The following is a 20,373-nucleotide window of genomic DNA, read 5'->3' as shown; positions in this document are numbered from 1 at the left end:
GGGGAGTTTGCACCCAAGGTCTGCTCAGGGCACCAGCTCAGAGTGGAAGGAATCAGTGCCACTGGTTGGGCGGGGTTCCTGGGTTCCTGGGTCCTGCTGGTCCCAGTTACTTCAGGTGTTGGGACAGATGTTGTATCTTCCTCACCTCTGATCCTATGATTCTGGGCATGTTAGAGAGCCTGGGAGTAGATCTTCCTCTGGGTGTTGTGGAACTGGTTGTGGAGTTTGCACCCAAGGTCTGGATCTATCTCTTCTTCTCTTCTCTTCTCTTCTCTTCTCTTCTCTTCTCTTCTCTTCTCTTCTCTTCTCTTCTCTTCTCTTCTCCTTCTCCTTCTCCTTCTCCTTCTCCTTCTCCTTCTCCTTCTCCTTCTCCTTCTCCTTCTCCTTCTCCTTCTCCTTCTCCTTCTCCTTCTCCTTCTCCTTCTCCTTCTCCTTCTCCTTCTCCTTCTCCTTCTCCCCTCCCCTCCCCTCCCCTCCCCTCCCCTCCCCTCCCCTCCCCTCCCCTCCCCTCCCCTCCCCTCCCCTCCCCTCCCCTCCCCTCCCCTCCCCTCCTCCTCCTCCTCCACTCTCTCTTCTCTCTTCTCTCTTCTCTCTTCTCTCTTCTCTCTTCTCTCTTCTCTCTTCTCTCTTCTCTCTTCTCTCTTCTCTCTTCTCTCTTCTCTCTTCTCTCTTCTCTCTTCTCTCTTCTCTCTCTCTCTCTCTCTCTCTTTTTCTTTTTCCAGAGCTGAGGGCCAAACCCAGGGCCTTGTGCTTGCTGGCAAGTGCTCTACTTTTGAGCTAAATTCCCAACCCTTGTCTACTTTCTGTAGAAGACTACTCAAATGCTTACAGCAGCCTCAGACCTCATACAACCCCTTCTTGGTCCTTGCATGACCTTCTTTCTCTAGCCTGTGCTCCCCTCTACTCCCTGTGGAACCCCTCCCAGGCCCTAGTCACAAAGGCTCATCCGACTTTGGGGCCTTTGCACCGGATGCTTCCTCAGTGCTTAGTTTATTCCCACCTGTCCACCTGTTCAGTTGGTTTGTTACTATCCAGCATTCTTTTCTACCAGGTCTCACCTGGCCTTGCTAGTAAGACTTATATATCATCCTCTTCACAAACTCTAAAGCCACACATGTGCGTTATTCCTCTGTTCTACTTTTTAAATGTGCTAGAGCACTTACTAATTCCTAAAATATAATGTGATACACCACATGCTGTGCAAGGGTTGGTTTTGTTTGCTGATATATCTAAATTGTCTAGAGCTGTGCTTGGTGCATTGGAGGGGCTGAGTAAAAGTTGGTGAAATAAAGAAATGATAAGGAAAAACTCAGACTGCTTTAGGCCAAATGATAGAACCAAACTAAACCAGCCAACCAACCAACTAACCATCCAACCAACAAACAAACTGTGATAGTTTGTATATGCTTGGCCCTGGATGTGGCACTATTAAGAGGTGTGGCCTTATTGGTGTAGGTGTGGCCTTGTTGGAGTAGGTGTTGCGTCACTGCGGGTATGGGCTTTAAGACCCTCATCCTAGCTGCCTGGAAGCCAGTCTTCACTTAGCTGCCTTCAGACGAAGACATAAATCTCTTGGCTCCTCCTACACCATGCCTGCCATGTTCCTGCCTTGATGATAGTGGACTGAACCTCTGAGCCTGTAAGCCAGCCACAGTTAAATGTCCTTATAACAGTTGCCTTGGTCATGGTATCTGTTCACATCAGTAACACCGTAACTAAGACACAAACACACAACTCCCTCCAAATCCAACAAAATGAAAAATAAAAGCCACACCAAAAGCTGGTACACACTAAAGTACAGAGAGACAGTGAGTGTCGAAGCATATTGGCAGGGGATGGGCCAGTTCCACATGGTCTTGTGAATTCTCACTCCTGGCTGGTCATGGTGGGTGGAGCCACACCATGAGTTTGTGATCCAGTAGAGGGTCCCTGCTGTTTTCTACCACCCTCCATAGATACTTGGTCCTGAAGGTCTGCTGTATTCCCCACTCATTTCTCCATTTTATACTAAAACGAGAGGAGTTGGTGGGATGGTGCAGTAATGTGGGGACTTTGCCAGGTGAGGGTGGCCTTGCTGCCCTAAGGAATGCTGATTTCTGATTATGGCAGCATGGGGGAGATGGGTGCCTTCTGGAAGTGTCTAGCCAATTGTCTCTTCCCAGGCTGACATCCAGCATTTTGATTTGAGTAGTCAGGTAAATGTTGCCTACACGAGATCCCGTCTCAAACACACAGACTCTAGTCCCAAGACCATACGGATGAGAGAGGCAGCATTTGCCCCCTGGCAGTTTGACTGCCAGGTTCACACTCTGAACCTCTTGGCAGCACGGCTCTGGATAATCAAGAACAGTGAGTGAGGCAGGGCGTGTGCCTGCCAGTGAGTGTGATGAAAGGTGGCTCGTCCTCCTGTATAATTTACTCTGTGGTTCAGTGGCCATCTTATAATCCCCATGTCCCTAGGGGATGCGCCTTGGATGTAGACGAACAGCTCTGAACCTGAGCGTCCTCCCAGCAGTGATCTGACTGCCTTGTCTTTTCTCCCTCTTCCTCGGTAGACAGCAGTGATGCTGAAAGTCCCTTCATTGGCTCTAGGACCTGCTTCTGAACAGATGACTCTGCCATATCCAGGCTGGTTTCAAACTTGTTATATAGCTGGGGATGAGCTTGGATTCCTGATCTTCCTGCCTTCCTGATGCTGCACGAATCATCATACAGGGCTAGCCTAGGGCATCTTAATGAAGCTTCCCTCTCATCTGTAGATAGAATAGAGAATATAGTGTCAATGTCTTTCCTACTGGGCAAAATCAGGTCACTCATTTAATGAGCAAGTATCTAGGACACAGTGAGTGCTCTATAAGTTTTAGCTATCAATAGCTCATTTTATTTTGCTTTTAAAAACCTTGTAGATTTATTAATTTTATGTGTATGGATGTTTTATCTGAATGGATATATTTGTACCATGTATGTGCCTGGTAGCCTTAAAGGTGAAGAAGAAGAAGAAGAAGAAGAAGAAGAAGAAGAAGAAGAAGAAGAAGAAGAAGAAGAAGAAGAAGAAGAAGAAGAAGAAGAAGGCATCTAAAACTAGAGTTACCGACGGTTGTGCACTTCCATGTGGGTTCTGTGAACCAAACCGAGGTCCTCTGCAAGAACCACAGATGCTTTTAACTCTTGAGCTGTCTCTCTAGGCCCTTGTGTTGTTTTTGAAACACAATCTTGATATGTAGCCCAACTTGGCCTGGCAACCTCCTAAGTGCTGGCACCACTGGGCAGTAGTTATTTTTAAAAAGTTCAATTTATCTATATCAATAAAATTATGTACTGTGCACAAGTGTGTGTGTGCTTCTCTCTCTCTCTCTCTCTCTCTCTCTCTCTCTCTCTCTCTGATAGAGAGAGTCTCATATACCCCAGGCTGTCCTCAAACTCTCTATGTAGCTAAGGATGGCCTTGAACTTCTGATCTCCCCGCCTCTACCTCCTGAGTGCTGGGATTACAGATGTGGACCACCATGCCCAGTTTATGTGATGATGGGGATGAAGCCCAGGGCTTCGTGAATGCTAGGCATTGCTCTACCAATCAAGCTTGTGTGAGCCTGGGTCTTCATGAATGCTAGGCATTGCTCTACCTATCAATCAAGCTTGTGTGAGGTGGAGTTGGAAATCAAAGGGAAGCAGCTAGTACTGGAGGAATCCGGGAAAACTGAAGATGCTAAAGCTGGACCTCGGGCAGGTAGAGACAGATTCTGGCATCGAGAGCAAAGTGAATTGGGCAGGAGGCCCTGGGGAGCATGCTAGAGAAACCCCTGGTCACCTTGGAGAATAAGGGGCCCAGGAGAGTGGAAGAGACGCCACGTGGGAAGAGGCAGGGGCCCGAGCCAACTTACCAACTGAATTTCAAAAGATCTGTTTATCTGTTTGTGTCTGTTTGTCCGTATATGAATATGAGGATGCTCACAGAGGCGAGAAGAGGACATTAGTTCCCATGGAGGTAGAATAACAGGAGATTGTGAGCTGCCCACTGCGGGTCCTAGGATCTGAATCCTGGTCATCTTTGCAAGTGCAGCAAGCACTCTTAACCACTGAGCAATCTCTCCAGATACGTGACCTGATTATTATTATTTTTTTTAATTTTGTATTTTTGTGGAGATGTAGCTTATTCATTGTAGAGATGAACCAGTCCTATAGTTGGGTTATGTGAAACTCTTCACAAGCAATACCGATTCTTGCTCCACTCACAGGGCACTGTGTCATTTCTACCTTACTAGCTTGGGTCCTGATGCTGTGTCTGTGGCTATTGCTTGGGCCTCTCCCCAGATTCCTACATAAGGATGTTGCAATAGAAACAAAAATAGGAAAAGCCTAGTGCCAGTCCGGGACATAAATTCAAAGGCCAAACCTGTGGCATTCTACCAAATACAAACCCGTCAATGTGGCAAGCTCTGAAACTGTAATTATTGTGCCCAAGATCAAAGCACATTACTCAAGAGTGGAGAAGCCAAGTGTAAATTAGGGAGATCTTCCTTAAACAAGCTATGACTAACTCCCTGGGCTCACCGAGGGTTCCCCTGGGTTTGTGGCTACAATCACCCCATGACCCCAGGACACTGTCATGGACACTCAAGGATGCGGCATAGTGGCACAGTACATGCAGAACAAATTTTACTGGACAGAGCTTGCACAAACGTGAAGAATATTAAGGGCCAGGAAGGTGGTGCTTGTGGGAAATGGCTGAGCGTGTTTGTGAACAGTTCAGGGGAGGCTATGGCCTCAATCTGCGACCCCCGGCACTCAGCCTACAGGAGAGTCAGTCATTGACACCCAAATTTTCCTGTTCAGTTTTCCAGGGCAGGTTTTTACCCATTTCAAATCTTACCCACATGTGCCACTCCAGCCCCCTAGGGAGAGAGGTGAGATGAGGCCAGAGGCTTTTAAAAATAAACTTCTGTTTTGGCAATGACACCGGTGAGAGAGGGCAGGGCAATGGATGGGAGAGTCTTCATTTGTAGATCGGCAATGGGCAAGCCTGTGCTCGCGGTCTCCCTTTTTTCTTTCTTTCTCCCTTTTGGCTTCCTTTCCTTTCTTTGTTTTTTCTTTTGGAGAGACAGTATCTCACTTTTTTTTTAAAATGAGTATAAAACCTTTAGATTGAGGACTGACAATGGCTGCTTGCTCCCCCCCCCCCTATCAATTTCACAAATCATGGAAGGAGGAATCTGTCAGGGTCAGCAAAGACTCTCACGATCTGCCAACTTCTTGAACCTGAGGCTGACATCCAGGTCTGGTCGCCGCCAAGGGAAGGCCTGCTGATTGGGTTCAGGCACAGTCAATTCTCAGCCTAGAGTGGTCTCAATGAGGATCCGAGGTGAAGAGTCCCCTTCCTGAGGATGGCGTTGCCATAGGGTGCCATCTCCCCGCTTGCAACAACAGCAAATGCCTTTTTTTGTACATTCTTAAATTCAAACCTCTCTATTTTCATCAGAGATTTCTGAGAGTCAGCTTTTGGAAGAAGGGATTCATAATGGTTCCATATCGGAGTCGGCAGGCCCTGCTCCTTGTCACTGGGCACCAGGTCCATGGCAGCAGCTGGGCTTTCCATGTAGGTGTCCAGGGCAGGAGCTTCGGCACAGCCTCATGTCCAGGTCATCTGCTTGGCTCTCTACAGACCCGCACTTGCAGATGGAGGAGGTAGGGAAGTTCGCATCTGCGAGGACCCACTGCTGAACTCAGCACCTGGCTTGCCCTTCTCGGAGTTCTGTGGCCTGGTTCAACTGCAGGCCTCACCCAGCTCTTTCCTCAATTAGCTGGAGAGCTTCTTGCTCCGATGGGCAAGGTGACCTCAGCAGTGTCCCCAGCCTTTCCTGAGCCTTGTGGGTCAAGGGCTCCGGTGTGGGTCTCAGCCCGGTTAGAGGGCTGTGCTGCCAGTTTTCCACGTGTTCAACAGTCTTGTTTCTGTGCCCCACAGTATCTCACTTTTAGCTCAGGTTGGAACTCAATGTGCAGTCCAGGCTGGGCCTTGAACTTGTGGCGATCTCCTGTCTCGGCCTTGTAAGTGTGTGTGCCACCATGATGGCCTGTTTTGTTTATTTCTTTTCCTTCAGCTTGATATAAATAGGTTGTCATGTTGTGCAGGCTAGACTCAAACTCGTTATGTAGCCAAGGCTGGCTCTGGACTCCCATTCCTCTTGCCTCCAACGTGCAATAACTACCGGTGCACACCACTATGCACGCCAGCTACCTTGCATTATTAAATACAGAACTGGGGTGAACAGAACTGGGGTGAACTTGTCTTGCTTTCTTAGCTCTTCTTCCTCATGTCCTGTGTCCTCTGTTACTGTCATCTAGTCATCACTGGGTCTTCAGTGTGACTCGGGTGGCTGAAATCCATTCTCCTTGTACTCTCCAGTTCTGGCTTTTGCGGGCACCAGGGGTGGAGGAGAGAAAGCCTGCAGATCTTAGCTGACCCGGCCTCACCCATCTCAGCCACCCTCTCCTACCTTCTTACACTTGCCATAGGCATACATACCCACTCACCGCACCCCATGCTGCAGTCACAGCTGATTGTCCTGCTAAAGCCGTTGCGAATCCTTTTCTCCTGTGCCTTTGACTTTCCCAGTTAGAGGCATACACTTCCCAAGTTGTGTACACTTTCCAAGTTGCAAATACACCTTGCAGCTTTCATTGACCTGGTAGTCCAGTTGGTGCAACTTTGCTTGGGGACCTCTGGAAAACGCTTTTGTTTTCTCATACAGTGGGGCTAACGGTGTGGCAGGGACAGTTTCCTCTCCTTGGCCCTTCCCTGCCTTGAGCAGGGATGTGACAGCAGGAGCCACCCTGGCTACCTTGCAGCCCTGAGACGATAGTCAGCACCAGTCATTCAGCATACTTGTATATTTCTTACTGTTTGATAAGAGAAAGTCTCATCGTTTCTTCTACAACTCACTGTATTCCTAAATGATATATCCAGGGAGGGGGTGAGGTAATTTAAAGACAGGGCATTCCAGGCCCTTTTGAAAAGGTAGGCGGCAAGGTACCATCAAGGGGATGGTGAGACCCAGCCATGGCAAAAAGTGACAAGGGACTTGCTGTTCTGTGGCTGTTGTGTGGTGAGGAAGAGATTAGAAAGGCGGGAAGCTGGGGAAGTAGAGAAGGAATCACCAGGGCTTTAAAGTCAGAAATGGACTTTCAGATGTCATAGTACCACGCAAGGGGCTGATGACTAGGCTGGTCTTCCTGACTCAGCCACACCCCTCCTTGTATATTTTGCAGTGTGGTCAAAATGTTTCCTCTTAAAACATGATGGGGTCATGTTCCCAATTAGTGCTACACAAGTATTTTTAACTTTTCTCTTTTTAAGGACAAAATCCAAGCTGGGGCTGGAGAAATGGCTTAGCAGTTAAGAGTGTTTGCTGCTCCATCATGGGGACTTGGGTTTGGATCCCAACAGCCACACAAGAAGGCCGTCACCCTAACACCTTCTTTTAGGCCTCTTTGTGTACACACACACACACACACACACACACACACACACACGTGCAGACACTACATAAATGAATAGTTAAACAAAATATTTTTTTAAAAAATCCAATCTGCCTGGCATGACCTGAGGGCCTGTGCTACACTTCTTTTAGTCTTGGGTTCCGTGTGACAGCTTGGGCGTGGTCTCACCTCCACATCTGTGTGACAATCATGACACTACCCTCGATACAGAGTCACCATGTGAAGTGAGTTTCGTAGTATGTGCGCAGTGCAGCAGGCAGTCAAGGCTGGTCTTCAGAAACGGCCGCGACTGCAACCCAGAAGCGACCCTGGAAGTCCTCTGGTAACACTTCATCAGCACTTGTTTCTCCTTCTCCAGGACCCATGTCCCCCCACCCCCACAAGCATCACACAGAGTGAGCCCTTGCTGTTCCCATAGTAACCCAAACACCGGTTCCTCTGGGAGATCTTTACAGTTGTCCAAATTAGGGCTGTTGACTGGACTTGATCCTGGTGCACCTCATGACCCCTAAGCTCCCTCCTTGCCTTGCAGCCCGCAGCCTGTTCTTTAGCTCCTTTCTTCACTTCCGGCTCACAGCCCCTCCCCCTTCTATACGTGAGAAACTCCTCATTGTGCCTTTCAATTCCTGTCTCATTCAGTTAAGGAAACAGGACCCTTGCCTTTTCTGACCTCATCGTTCTGAATAAATCCCCCTGGTGAAATTTCCTGCCCTCGGGGTTGGTTGTGTGTGGGAGTGTGATTTTTCTTCTCCATCTGCTTTTGTAACTTCTGCAAACCCCTGTGGACTGCAGCTGCGGACCTGACCCTCAGCGATTGTTCACAGATGTGCTGTCTGGGAGCCCTGGTAAATTATCAGCTCGGAGACAGCCAGGCATCCAGAACACAGCCTCTTTCCATGGGACCCTTGGAGAAGGTTCTGCAGACTCCAGCTCTCAAAATACAGTGAACACCATCAACAGCACTCTGTTAAAACTATCTGTCTTGGGGCTGGAGAGATGGCTCAGCGCGGTTCAGAGCGCTTTCTGCTCATCCAGAGGTCCTGGTTCAGTTCTCAGCAACTCAAGTCTGACGGCTCCGAATTCCCTGTTACTCTAACTCCATGGGATTTGATGCCTACTGATGGCTCTGAGGGTACCTTCCCACACATGAACACACGCACACACGTAAAATAAATGTTCTTAAAGGACTATAGAACTGGGAAATAATTTAAAACTGTCCCCACCTCATACGTCAAAGATTTGTATTTTTGGTTTCTTTCTAGACAAAGTTCTTAAAAGAATCACAGATGAAAGTTCATGCATAAGTCACATATTTCCTCACTAACAAAAATACAAATTCGATAATTATTAAAAATCAGTTTTTAGTGGCAGAGGAAATGCCGCTGGGATTTTTTCTGGTCTGCCCCAGAACTTTCTAACTCAAGAACGATGCTGCCAATCTTGGCTTATTTCAGAAAATCAGCAGTGAGGGATTTTGAAGGAACGTTGGAGCTGAAGAAGTACCCCCCCCCCCGACCCCAAGTCAGGGGACACAGAGGCACCCTTCCAGGACGTTCTCAGTTCATCAAGTGACTCATGCCTTCACAAGCCAGACCTCGTTACGGCGTCCATAGGGCTTCATGGGAGGGTCATATCCGGCACAGTAGTAGACATCACCCTGGTAGGTCGCTGGTGTGCCCTCCAGTGTGGTACGTAGCTGAGTGGCATGAGCAACATAGTCTGCTTCCTTGGCATAGCCTCCGAATTGCCTAAAGATGGAAGAGCAAGGGCTGGTAAGACAGGACATGACCTTGCGGAGAAGACAAGTCTTTTAGAGAGAAGACACGGCCACGGTTGGGACAAGCATGCCAGAGAGGTGACCCCCAAAGGGGGTCCATTTCACCTCATCTGTAAATATGCAATGTTTTTCCTGGTCCCAAGCTGACTATGAGCCCTCGAGCCTTTCACCATTTCCTCCGGCTCCCTCTGCTACCTCAGCTGCTGTTCTTCTTAGCCCGTCACCAGCAGGAAGGACAGACACCTAGGAGGAGCCACGGTGAAGCTGTCAAGGTTGGGGTAGCAGCTGTGTCTTCTGAAACAGGACAGCTGTTGTGAATGAGCACGTCCTAACAGGGACACAAGGTGGCTTCATTAGATCAGTGCTGACCAAGGCTGGGACCCACGGGCGTCTTGGGAGGGACCCCGTGCAAGCCTCATTTGCTTTCCTAATGAAGAAACCTCCTCTAATCACCCCCCCTTCTTTGCAAAGTCATAAAAACTTTCCTTTCTAGGAAGTAAAGAGACTCCTAACAAGATGGGCTATTTATGTGACGGCAGAAAAGGGGGATAGAGAAGCCGTCCCTTCCTAGATTAGTCCGTCTCTTATATCACTGCGTCCATAGCAAAACTCATCCCGCAGCCAGCTCTAAATAAACCACTCTACCTCCGGACTCCCCTAACCTCTTTATTAGAGTCAAATACACCCGCATTGCTAATGAGCTTTGTGACTCAAAATCTGACTTTGGACCTGGCCAAGACGAGGCCAAATGATACATTAGTTTTGGTGGAGTTCTTTGAATCACGCTTGGCTATTTTACGAGCGGGTTAGTCACGCTCAGCCAGCACTCAGCCTGTTGATTACAGGGTCACCCAGGACTTCGTCTGTGAGGGACTGCAAACAACAGCCAGCAACAGGGAGGGCGACGAAGCCAGTTTCAAATGAATGCAGTTTGGTTCTTCGTGCAAACTGATGGGAGAGTAGAAGGCAGAGAAGACAGCTGAGCTGTTTCTTTGAGCCTCACCAAGGAGGAAATGGGATCGGAAGAAAGAAGACAAGCTTCAAGGACTTTTCTAGCAATAACGGCCTGCAAGACACTGGAGTTTTGTATTGTCTGTGTCTGAGCATCACTAGTGTGAAACATGGAGGACCCTGGCTATGGGAACGTGCAGAAGGCTTCCCACAGACTCTGCCTTGATATGAAACTGTTGTCTGAAACGGACAATTCTCCTTCTCTCAATTACTGATTTTGGGTGGATGGGAGAGATGGCTCAGGGGTTAAGAGCATCTGTTGCTCCCACAGAGGACCCGAGTTCAGTTCCCAGCACCCATGTCAGGCAGCTCACAACGACCCTAACTCCAGCTTCAGGGGATCCAATGCCCTTTTCTGGCGTCCAAAGACACACACACAGACACACGATTAATTAAATGTAAAACAAAATCTTAAGCACCGAAACAAAAACAATATCAAAAGACTGATTTTGAAAAGGTCCAGAAGTATTGTACTTAGGTGAACCTTTCCTCTGCTGGAGGCAAAATGGCTGCCTGCAAGCTCCAATCGTAGCCCCAGCACTTTCCAGCTTGCGGTCAAGATCAAATCCTGCAGTATCTTGAACATTTGAGCCCTTTGTTAAGTAAGGATGATGATAACGGCACTAATTTTGAGAGTTGGCTTGGGAAATTAAGGGAGAAAAGACTGCCCAGTATAGTGCTTGTCACACAGTAGCTACCACTTTTACAGTTGCCCCTTGGTATCTATGAAGTAATTATTCTAGGTCTTGCACAGGGACTAAAATCTGTAGCTGCTCAGGTCACTTATGCAAAAGAGACTGTATCTGCATGCCTGCATGGACCCCGTGTGGTCAGTCCTCCTCTCAGATACTTTAGTTTTTATTTTATCTGTGTGTGTGTGTGTGTGTGTCAGAGAGAGACAGACAGACAGACAGAGAGAGAGAGAGAGAGAGAGAGAGAGAGAGAGGTTGAGGGAGGACCTCTGTATGCTATAGCACAGATGGAAGCAAGAGAACAACTTTTTGGAGTCAGTTTTCTCTTTGCACACTCAGGGGTCAAACTCAGGTCTTCAGGCTGGCACGGTAAGCACTTCTACCCACTGAGTGCTGGCCCCTCTAAGGCCCTTAGATAATTTTTGAATTACAGACCATATCTCATGCCATGCAAACGCTGTGCAAGTTGCTGTTAAAATGTACTTCTGGGGTAATAATGAGGAGAAAAAAAAGTTTGTGGGGCCAGTGAATGGCTAACCAAGGCTGATGAACAGGAGCCACAAGGCCAAAGAGAGAACAGACTCCCGAGACACACATGAACACACACACACACACCCCAACTGTTTAGTACAGAGACAAATTTCTTAGGATTTTTGCCACACAGATCTACGCTGGGACAAGCATAGATGAATCATGTGACAATTACTTCTTAAAATTTTTGTTAAAATTATTTATTTATTCATTCATTCATTTGGTTGTGGGTGTGGGTGTGTGCATGTGTGCATAGCATGGTGCCATGGTGTGTGGGAACAGAGACCTGACTGTACAGGTCATTTCTTTTCACCATGTGGACCCTAGAGCTTATACTCGGATCAGCCAGCCCCTTCACCAGCTGGGCCATCTCAACAGCCCTCACGTGGTATCTGAATATCTGTCTGACACTGTATGCCAGGTCATTTTTGTCAGCTTGGCTGGTTTTGGCATCACCTAGGTAGGGTACACATCTCAGGGTCTAACTGAAGAGGGAGTGGATACAGGTAGTGCCATCGCATAGACTGGGGTCCTGGGCTGAATGGAAAGGGAAGAAAGCAAGCAAGGTGAGCATCAGCATCCCTGGCATCCTTCACTCTCTGCTTGAGGACCCTGGACGTAGTGTGACCAGTGGCCTCACACTCCTGCCTCCAGCCTTCTCTGTCTCGAGGAGCGCTATCCCCTTTCCACTGAAGAGATACGACTACAACTAGCTCTGGTCAGTGAGGAGCGATTCAAGGTACAGATGTTGCTCAGAAAGCTGAAAGGTTGTTCTCAGGGGTCCTACGACTTCCTTCAGTGGTGACAACAGGAAGAGGACCTATCAAAGGCTTCTTGGGAGTGGAGACCCAGTAAAGAGTGGCAAAGGAAATGTCATCACTCAAGAATTTATAAAGTTCACTCCTGAAAAACCCCTGCATTTATTCCTAGGCAGCACATGATGCTTTGTAATAAAAATAAAACTTCCCTAATTGCTTCGCTATAGAAACCACCAGGAAACAAACAAGGCTGGGAGGGTCATAGAAATACAGGCATGTGCTGTCTTCTCTGCTCGTTTTACCAACTCACTCTGACCCTAGTCACAGAAAGACAAACAAGCCAGCTAGCCAAGTCCTCCCAGGAGCACAGCCCCTCATAGGAAGGAGGCCCAGCCTAGCTGACTCAGCCTGCCATCACCACCAAGCGCCTCATCCCTACCAGTCTCAGCCTCCACTCGCACACTCAGGATGACAGCTCCGTGTCCACAGCTCTGCGAATTCACAAGCATGCTTGAGTGAGTGGCAAGAAATGCTCGTAAAGCGCTTCGAGCTCCCCACAGGAAATTGAGTGCTCAGACTGTTTTCGTAAGCCTGTTAATAGGTGTGTAACTCCTCGCCTTCAAAGAAGCTGTCCTCCAGGGCACTGGATTTTATCTCACCCCATGTCAGAATAGCAACCGTGGTTACCATGGAAGCAGAAAGACATACCCGTATCTGCGTACACACACATGCATGTGAGTTCAGGGAAAAAATAAAGAGGCAAACTAGAAAGACTAGGAAAGTTAGGAGGTGGTCAAGAGTCAAGCTTCAGTCAGTCAAGGAGGACAATATGCACGCCATGTTATCTTTCAGCGAGTCTGTGATGCTCTGTGTGTGTGTGTGTGTGTGTGTGTGTGTGTGTGTGTGTGATGACTCTGAGGTTGACCATTTACTGTTGTCTAAAACGTTAACAAGAGGCGATACCAGTTTACAGAGTTAGCTGTGGTCCTAATTTCTCCTTCTGTTACTGTGACAAAACACTGACCAAGAGCAACTTGGAAGACAGAAAGGGTTTATTTGGCTTACACTCCCACGGCACAGTCCATCACTATAGGAAGTGAGGGCTTCAGTCTGGAGGTGGCAAAGCAGAGGCCAGAAGAGAGCAGTGGTTCTCAACCTTTCTAACGCTGTGACCCTTTAATACTGTCTCTCATCTTGTGGTGACCCCAACCATGAAATAAGTTTGCTACTGTTATGAATCATAATATCTGATATGCAGGATATCAGATACGTGATCCCTGGGAAAGGGTCCTACAACTCCTCAAGGGGTCGCGACCCACATGTTGAGAACCACCACTATAGAGTCCGTTGTTTTCCCCCCTCGCCCCCCCCCTCCGGCTTGCTCAGCCTGCTTTCCTATAGCACCTAGCACCACCAGGCCATGGCTTGTACCTCTCATAGTGGGCTGTTCTCTTGCATACCAATCATTAATCAAGAAAATGCCAAAGATAGGCCAATATAATGGAAGCAATTTCTCCATTGAGGATCCCTCTTCCCAGATGTGCTGGCTAGTTTTATGTCAACTTGGCACAAGCAAGGGCCATCAGGGAGGAGCAAGCCTGTAGGGCTCTTGATGGGGGGGAAAGGCCCAGCCCATTGTGGGTGGCCTGGTGGTCCTGGGTTCTATAAGAAAGCAGGCTGAGCATGTCATGAAGAGTAAGCCAGGAAGCTGAACTCTTCTATGGCCTCTGCATCAGCTCCTGCCTCCAGGTTCCTGCCCTGTTTGAGTTCCTGTTCTGACTTCCTTCATTGATGGACTACAATGCAGAAGCTTAAACCAAAGACACCTTTCCCTCCCCAACTTGGTTTCAGTCACGGTGTTTCATCACAGCAACGGTAACCCCAACTAAGACCCCAGGCAACTTTAGATTGTGCCAAGCTGAGAAAACTAACCGGCTACACACACAGCAGCTATGCACCAAACTAGAGTAACTGCCCATCTCAATTCCACAGGGAAGAGGACGTTTCATTGATGTCTACTGAACAAGTGCAAGAGCTGACTGGGTGGAACATCCATGAGCACAGAGCCCAGAGCTGTAAGAGGGTAGAGAACCTCTGCTCTGTGGTGTCCTGGCCACCAGCGTTAGTGGTCATGTCCGGCATACCGAGATTATATGAGCAGATGGAAACACAACATACCTGGAGATGAGTGGGCATTTACATATATGATCCTATCTCATCCTTATGACAAACTAGGCATTGTTATCTCTGTCTCACAGACATGGAAGCCGTATGAATCATATGCCATCAAGTTGACTGTCATGGCCCTGGCTCTCAGGTCCCTCTCTCTTCATTGTTTGGTTTGCTTGGGAGCAAACCAAAAACCCTGAACATTTGAAGTAAGCTCTCTGTCTCTGAGCCACGCCCCTTGCCCTTCCACCTTGTAGTCTTTCCTTTTTTTATTTTTGGAGATAGTGTCTCATGCTGTAGCCCAGGCTGGACTGATACACATACTATGAGCTTACTATAGGAAGCCCTAGCTGGCTTCAGATTCATGGCGGACCTCCTGCCTCTGGCTCCTTAGTGCTGAGTTACTCTTCCTTCCACAAACATGTCATTAAAATGGCAGCGGTCTCACTTAAATCACTCAGTCTCGCCTATCTATTGCCAGTCTCTGCTGAGAATCCAGTTGTGGGGGCTGGGTTCTCACCTCAGTGGGCAAAAGAAGGACAGTCATTTGGAAGATCACCAGCCTGGTCTACACAGTGAGTTTCAGGCTAGCCAGGGCTACATAGTAAGATCCTGTCCCAAACAAAGACTTAAAACAACAACAGTAGCAGCAGCAGCAGCAGCAGCAGCAGCAGCAGCAGCAGCAGCAGCAGCAGCAGCAGCAACAACAACAACATGACCTATTCAGGTAGTGTTATCTTTTTTCCCTAAGGCATTTTATTTATCTAAACAGTCCTGCTAATTAATGTACAGTCTCTCTGTAGACATCTCTTAGGCTGCAGAAAAAGAATTTATTCATCAAGCGTTCTCACTGTCTTCCTTGAAATACAGTTCCCTTCTCTTACCAACCTTGTTTTCAACGACACACAGGAGCCAAGTGCTGTAACTGCACATTTGACTTGTGGTGACACCGTGTGGCCAACCTGGGGAATAAGCTCAAGGGAAGTTAGGATGGGATGTTCAGTTATAAAACATTCACCCACGGAGCAAGGCTGAATAAAGACAGTATTTGGTTCTTCTACATTTTGTTTTTGTTTGCTCTTGTCAAGGTTTCCCTATGTGCCCCAGGCTAGCCTCAAATTCACCATCTTCCTAGTCTAGTTCCCCGTGTGCTAGGCTTGTAGATGTGTGCTGCCTTTACGTGTTTAGATTTCATCGAATTGTTCCTCCATTCCCTTTCCCCATCCCTTCCTCCCACCCTTTCTTCCATGGATTCACTTTATGTGTGTGTTACGTGTAGTGTGTATATATGCTCCCTGTGTGCTCATGCATGTATATAGTGGTGTGCATGCATGCATGTGTGAAGACCAGAGGTTGACACTGCTGTCTTCCTTATTTCTCTCCATCTTATTTTTTGCGATGTCTCTCACTATACCCAGGGCTCCCTGATATTGCTAGACTGCTTGGCCAATGGGCCCCTGTCTTCCTGTCTCTGCTTCCCTGACACTGGGATTGGCCATGCGGATTGCTGCACCAGGCCTTTTCTTTTCCACATAAGTGCTAAGGATCCACACTCAGGTCCTCTGGTTTACAAGGCAAGCGATGCTATCCACTGACCTGTCTCTCTAGCCCCTTAATCGATCCTTTAACATTTATTTATTAATGAATGTTGTGCATGTGTGTGTGCATGCTTGCATGTGCCATGGTGCACATGTGAAGGCCAGAGGACAACCTGGGGGAACGGGTTCTCTCCCTCCATTTTGTGGAGGCAGGGGTCTCTCGTTTGTGCTACTTCACTGTGCACAATGGGTGCATAGTGGGTATGCATGGTATGCATGGGTATGCATGTACCTCATGGGTATGCATGTACCCCAGGCTGGACCATGAGCTTCCAGATGATTCTCCTGTCCCCAGCTCCATCTCACCACCGGGGGCTGAGAACACAGATACATGATCTGTGTCTGTGTTTTTATGTGGATTCTGGGAACTGAATTTAGGTTCACAGGCTTGTGTGGCTAACGCTTATAGCTACTGAGCCATCTCTCTGGTCCCAATCTACCCTTTATTGAGGTGTCCTTTTTCATCATAAAGAACCAGGCCTCAGAGGAGTCGCTAACTCTAGCTTGAGAGCAGGAAATGTTAAGATGTGTTTGAAAATAAGGAAGATGCCAAAGCTGGCGAGAGGTGTGTCAACAGATTGAGAGATCAAAGGAAAACCAATGTGGCTCCTACTTGTCCTAAATGGCACAATATGTGCATCAGAGAGAATAAAAACCTCAGATCCTGGTTCACTAGTGCTCACCTGTAATCCCAGAACTCAGAGGGTGGAGGCATGGGGACCATGCTACACAGTGAGTTTGAGGCCAGGGTGGGATTCCGAGACCCTGTCTCGAAAAGGGAGGGAGGGGCTGGGGAAATGGCTTGGTGCAAAAGTGTATGCATGCGATCCTACATTTGAACTTGGAGTACCCACAATAAAAGCCAGACACATAGCCAAAGCATCTGTAATGTCAGTGCTCTATTGGGGTGATAGGAAGTGGAGATGGGAGACAGCGGACAAGGAACAGAGTCTGTCTCAAAGAGACCACAGAGGCCTAGCACCCAAAGCTGCCCTCTGACCTCCACACCCTCTTCACGGCATACCCAGACCTGTATTTATAACCGCACCACATAAATAGATTTTCTTAAGAGCAAGAAAAGATAAATGGAAGAACAAAATAACAACAACGAAACCCAAAGAACAAGCGCGAAACAGTGCAATGCAGCCAGCATATTCAGAGTCTTGCTTCTGTTGATAGTAAAAACCAAACCAAAACACCAAAACCAAGCAAGCAACCAACCATAAACAAAACCAAAACCAAAGCAAAGCAAAACAAACCAGAGAGGAAGATCACCGCCTTTGGAAGACACCAAGGAAAGAAACCAGTAATCATAAAAACTAGCAAAGGAAAAGAGCCATGCCTCCTGCTCTCTCTGTGTGACTCTACCTTTGTAAAACCGAGAGAAGAGGGGAGATTGGTGTTTGTTGAAGTATGCCAACTGCATTGAGGAAGATGCAAACAGAGAGGGCACTATCATTTTCTGAGCTCCCACGAGAGAGGCACATAAGCAGGAACATCCTCAGCTTACCAGCCAATCCACAGGAGCAGAGCTTAGCAGACGCAGAAGCCCCTACCAGGCCTCAGCGCCGAGAGACACAGGAGTCCCTAGCAGGACTAAACAGCAAGGAAAGATTCTTGGTTCAAACCTGAAAGCCTCAGTCTGAATGCATCTCTAGTACCAAACACAGTCTACAGGCAACACAGGGGCCAAAGGATGTGTTAGTGTGACACATAAGTGCCAGGAGTTAGGCTGAGGCTTTGGGAAGCAACAGGGCCAGTGATCCACCAACCTCAAGAACAAATGAATATGCTCTGTGGTGTGCAGACTGAAAAGGCTTAAGAATGGACTGACCGAAGCCAGTGAGATGGCCCAGCAGGTAAAAGTGCTTGCTATATAAACCTAATGACCTGAGTTTCACTCCCAGAACCTGCAGTGAAATAGAAAACTGACTTTCAAAAGTTAGTCTCTGACCTCCTCATGCGTGTGTAGAACAAGCAGGCCCACTCTCATGCACACATATTACACACACACACACACACACACACACACACACACACACACACACCAATCAATAGGCTAATTTTGAAGGATGCATGAGCTCAAATCAACCTTTAAAATGAGCTGTCAGATAATGGGGGAGTCAGGCATGGTCATCTGTGCCTTTAATCCTGGCACTTAGGGATGAGACAGGAGAATTGTGAATTCAAGGTCAGCTTGGAATACATGATGAGACCCCTCATCAAGGACCCAAACAAACAAACAAACAAACAGCTAGAGAAATAAATCAGAGAGTTTATATTGTTAGAATTTAACAAATTACTGTTAACATTTAGAAGTAATATGGCATGATAATATTTTTAAAAATATCCCATAATTAAAATATTTATAGATGAAATCATATAATGCCTAGAATTACTAAAAAAAAAATAGTTAGTTGAGAGTGTTTTCCCTGTCACCATGTGATGGAGGCTGTCCCTGGGCTGACCATCCATGCTGAGTGATGGGTGCAAACGGCTTCCCTATCTGTTTTGCTCTCTCCCTTCCTTGTGTGCTGCTCAGTGAGAGAGCATGTTCAGAACGAAAGTAGCCATAACATACTTAGAGACAACAGGAATTGTACTGTGGTGGTTTGGGTGCAAAAGGCACCCCCATTGGCTAAGATATTTGAACTCTTGGTCCCCAGTGGTGGTGCTGTTTGGGGACATCACGGAGCTTTGCTGGAGGAACAGTGTCACTGGCTGTGGGCTCTAAGAGTTTATAGTCTGCTATATCCCATCTGCTCTCCTCTCTCTGTTTTGTGTTTTCTGTTGAAGTTGTAATAGCTCAGTTTCTAGCTCTGGCCTCCTGCTGCTGTGTGTCATCCACCATTATGGACTCTCCCTCCAGTACTGTAACACAAAATAAACTCTTCCCTTCATAAGTCACTCTGGCCGTGGTTTTTCTCCGCAGCAACAGAGGGTAACCCGGGCAGCAGCCTCTCACTATTCTGAGATCAGCCCCATCAGCAACTGTGGCTACTGCTGTTGGGGGTGCTTGACCCGCGCTGTACATAGCTAGGTACCTGTCACACAGTGGGATTTCAACAGATGGGGACTCACCAATCACTTACAAGAGACTTGGCTTCTGAGGCAGGACTGGATGAGAGGATAGAAGACATAGTGGGGACGCTGGGGTAAGAAGTGAACTGATTCAATTGTGTCAATCTTTAGATAATTGCTAGATAAAGCATTAAGAAATGTGTAAATGGTACTTTAGGAAGTACTGATAGGTGCTTTCACAAGAACCCCAGGATGTTGATTAGGGGTGCTTAACCAGTGGGGGAAATTAACTCTTACAGAGGCTTACCAACCCTGCCCCTAGAATCCCTGCAGGTGTGGCTGCTGTGTCTCATTTGCACCAGTAGGTGGCAGAGAGGAGAGAGGCTACATCCACCCTCAGCGCTCTGACCTATGAATATTCCCAGGAGAAAGCTAGCCTGAGATGACCACCAGTCTGGCACTACACAAGCCCCGATGGCTCTTAGGATCCAGAGCAAATAGGAAACTAGAAGAATCCTGCCTGAGACTGAGGGCTCCTGGCAGAAGTGAGTCCAAGGCAGAGAACTCCATGGGGCCATTTGGGGAGTGGGGTGAGAAGGTAGCACAAGATGACCACCAGATCAGTGCCATGGGGCCTAGACAGGGAGCTAGCCTGAGATGACTACCAGTCAGGTGCCACACAGGCCTGGGGGTGGGTTGGGTACATATCATGCCCGAGATGACCCCCTGCCTGGTGCCTTAATGCAGGAGCCAGACATAGTGCTCCTGAGACAACTCCAGACACTCAAAGACCCTGGGTACCACTGAGAGGAGCAAGGCAGTGGTGAAGAAAATGGAGCAGAAAGAGAAACAGAAGGATGTGGGGACAATGAAGAGAGGCAGAACTGGAGACTGGAGGGTAGAGAGGAACAGCCCGATGTGAGTAGCTGGTGATGCCTCGTGGGACGATGGTGGGGTTCTGGCTTCTACTGCCAAAGTGGGCCACATCTGGGCCTGTAGCCCTGCAGCAGCTGGGGTCTGTTTTCACTAAAGGCCAGACAGACATCCCTGGTCTAGGCTGTTGCCTGGGGACATGTTGCTGTCTGAGGGCTGTGCAGAACTGGCCCCACCCCTCACCTGTCATCCTGGGAGTTATGGCCCCAGGGCCATGAGAAGAGGAAAGCTGGTCCCACCCGCAGCCAGCTGCAGTGCTCCGAGAGCAGCCCCTGCACACTGCAGGAGTTGCCTATGAGACATCCCTGAGGATACGAGCAAGTGTTTGGAGACCTACCACTACCTACCACTCATCTTCTCCTCGCCCCTTGTCCCTCACTACCTGTGGCA

At 48.1% G+C, this 20,373-nt stretch overlaps 1 protein-coding gene, 1 non-coding gene and 1 pseudogene across 2 annotated transcripts in view; 1 reads left to right on the top strand and 2 right to left on the bottom strand.

Moving 5' to 3' along the window:
* Positions 1-5,331: 5,331 nt before the first annotated feature.
* LOC147003775 (fucose mutarotase-like) lies at positions 5,332-5,748 on the bottom strand (annotated as a pseudogene).
* A 2,969-nt stretch (positions 5,749-8,717) lies between these two features.
* The window catches only part of Hebp1 (heme binding protein 1), a 35,582-nt gene continuing 23,926 nt past the window's right edge, over positions 8,718-20,373 (bottom strand). Inside the window, exon 4 of the mRNA XM_021164994.3 lies at positions 8,718-9,241. Within this exon, the coding sequence (XP_021020653.1) occupies positions 9,067-9,241 (175 nt within the window). The 3' untranslated portion in view covers positions 8,718-9,066. The remainder of the gene's footprint in view (positions 9,242-20,373) is intronic.
* On the top strand, positions 19,362-19,495 carry LOC115031411 (small nucleolar RNA SNORA17). The gene has a single exon (XR_003837050.1). It is a non-coding gene; the product is annotated as a small nucleolar RNA SNORA17 (small nucleolar RNA).

Source organism: Mus caroli, unplaced genomic scaffold, assembly GCF_978045245.1.
Source record: "Mus caroli unplaced genomic scaffold, Mus_caroli_1 scaffold_7, whole genome shotgun sequence".
NCBI classification, from domain to species: domain Eukaryota; kingdom Metazoa; phylum Chordata; class Mammalia; order Rodentia; family Muridae; genus Mus; species Mus caroli.
Note: the sequence above shows the minus strand (reverse complement) of the source record. Positions and strands in the feature narration are given on the sequence as shown.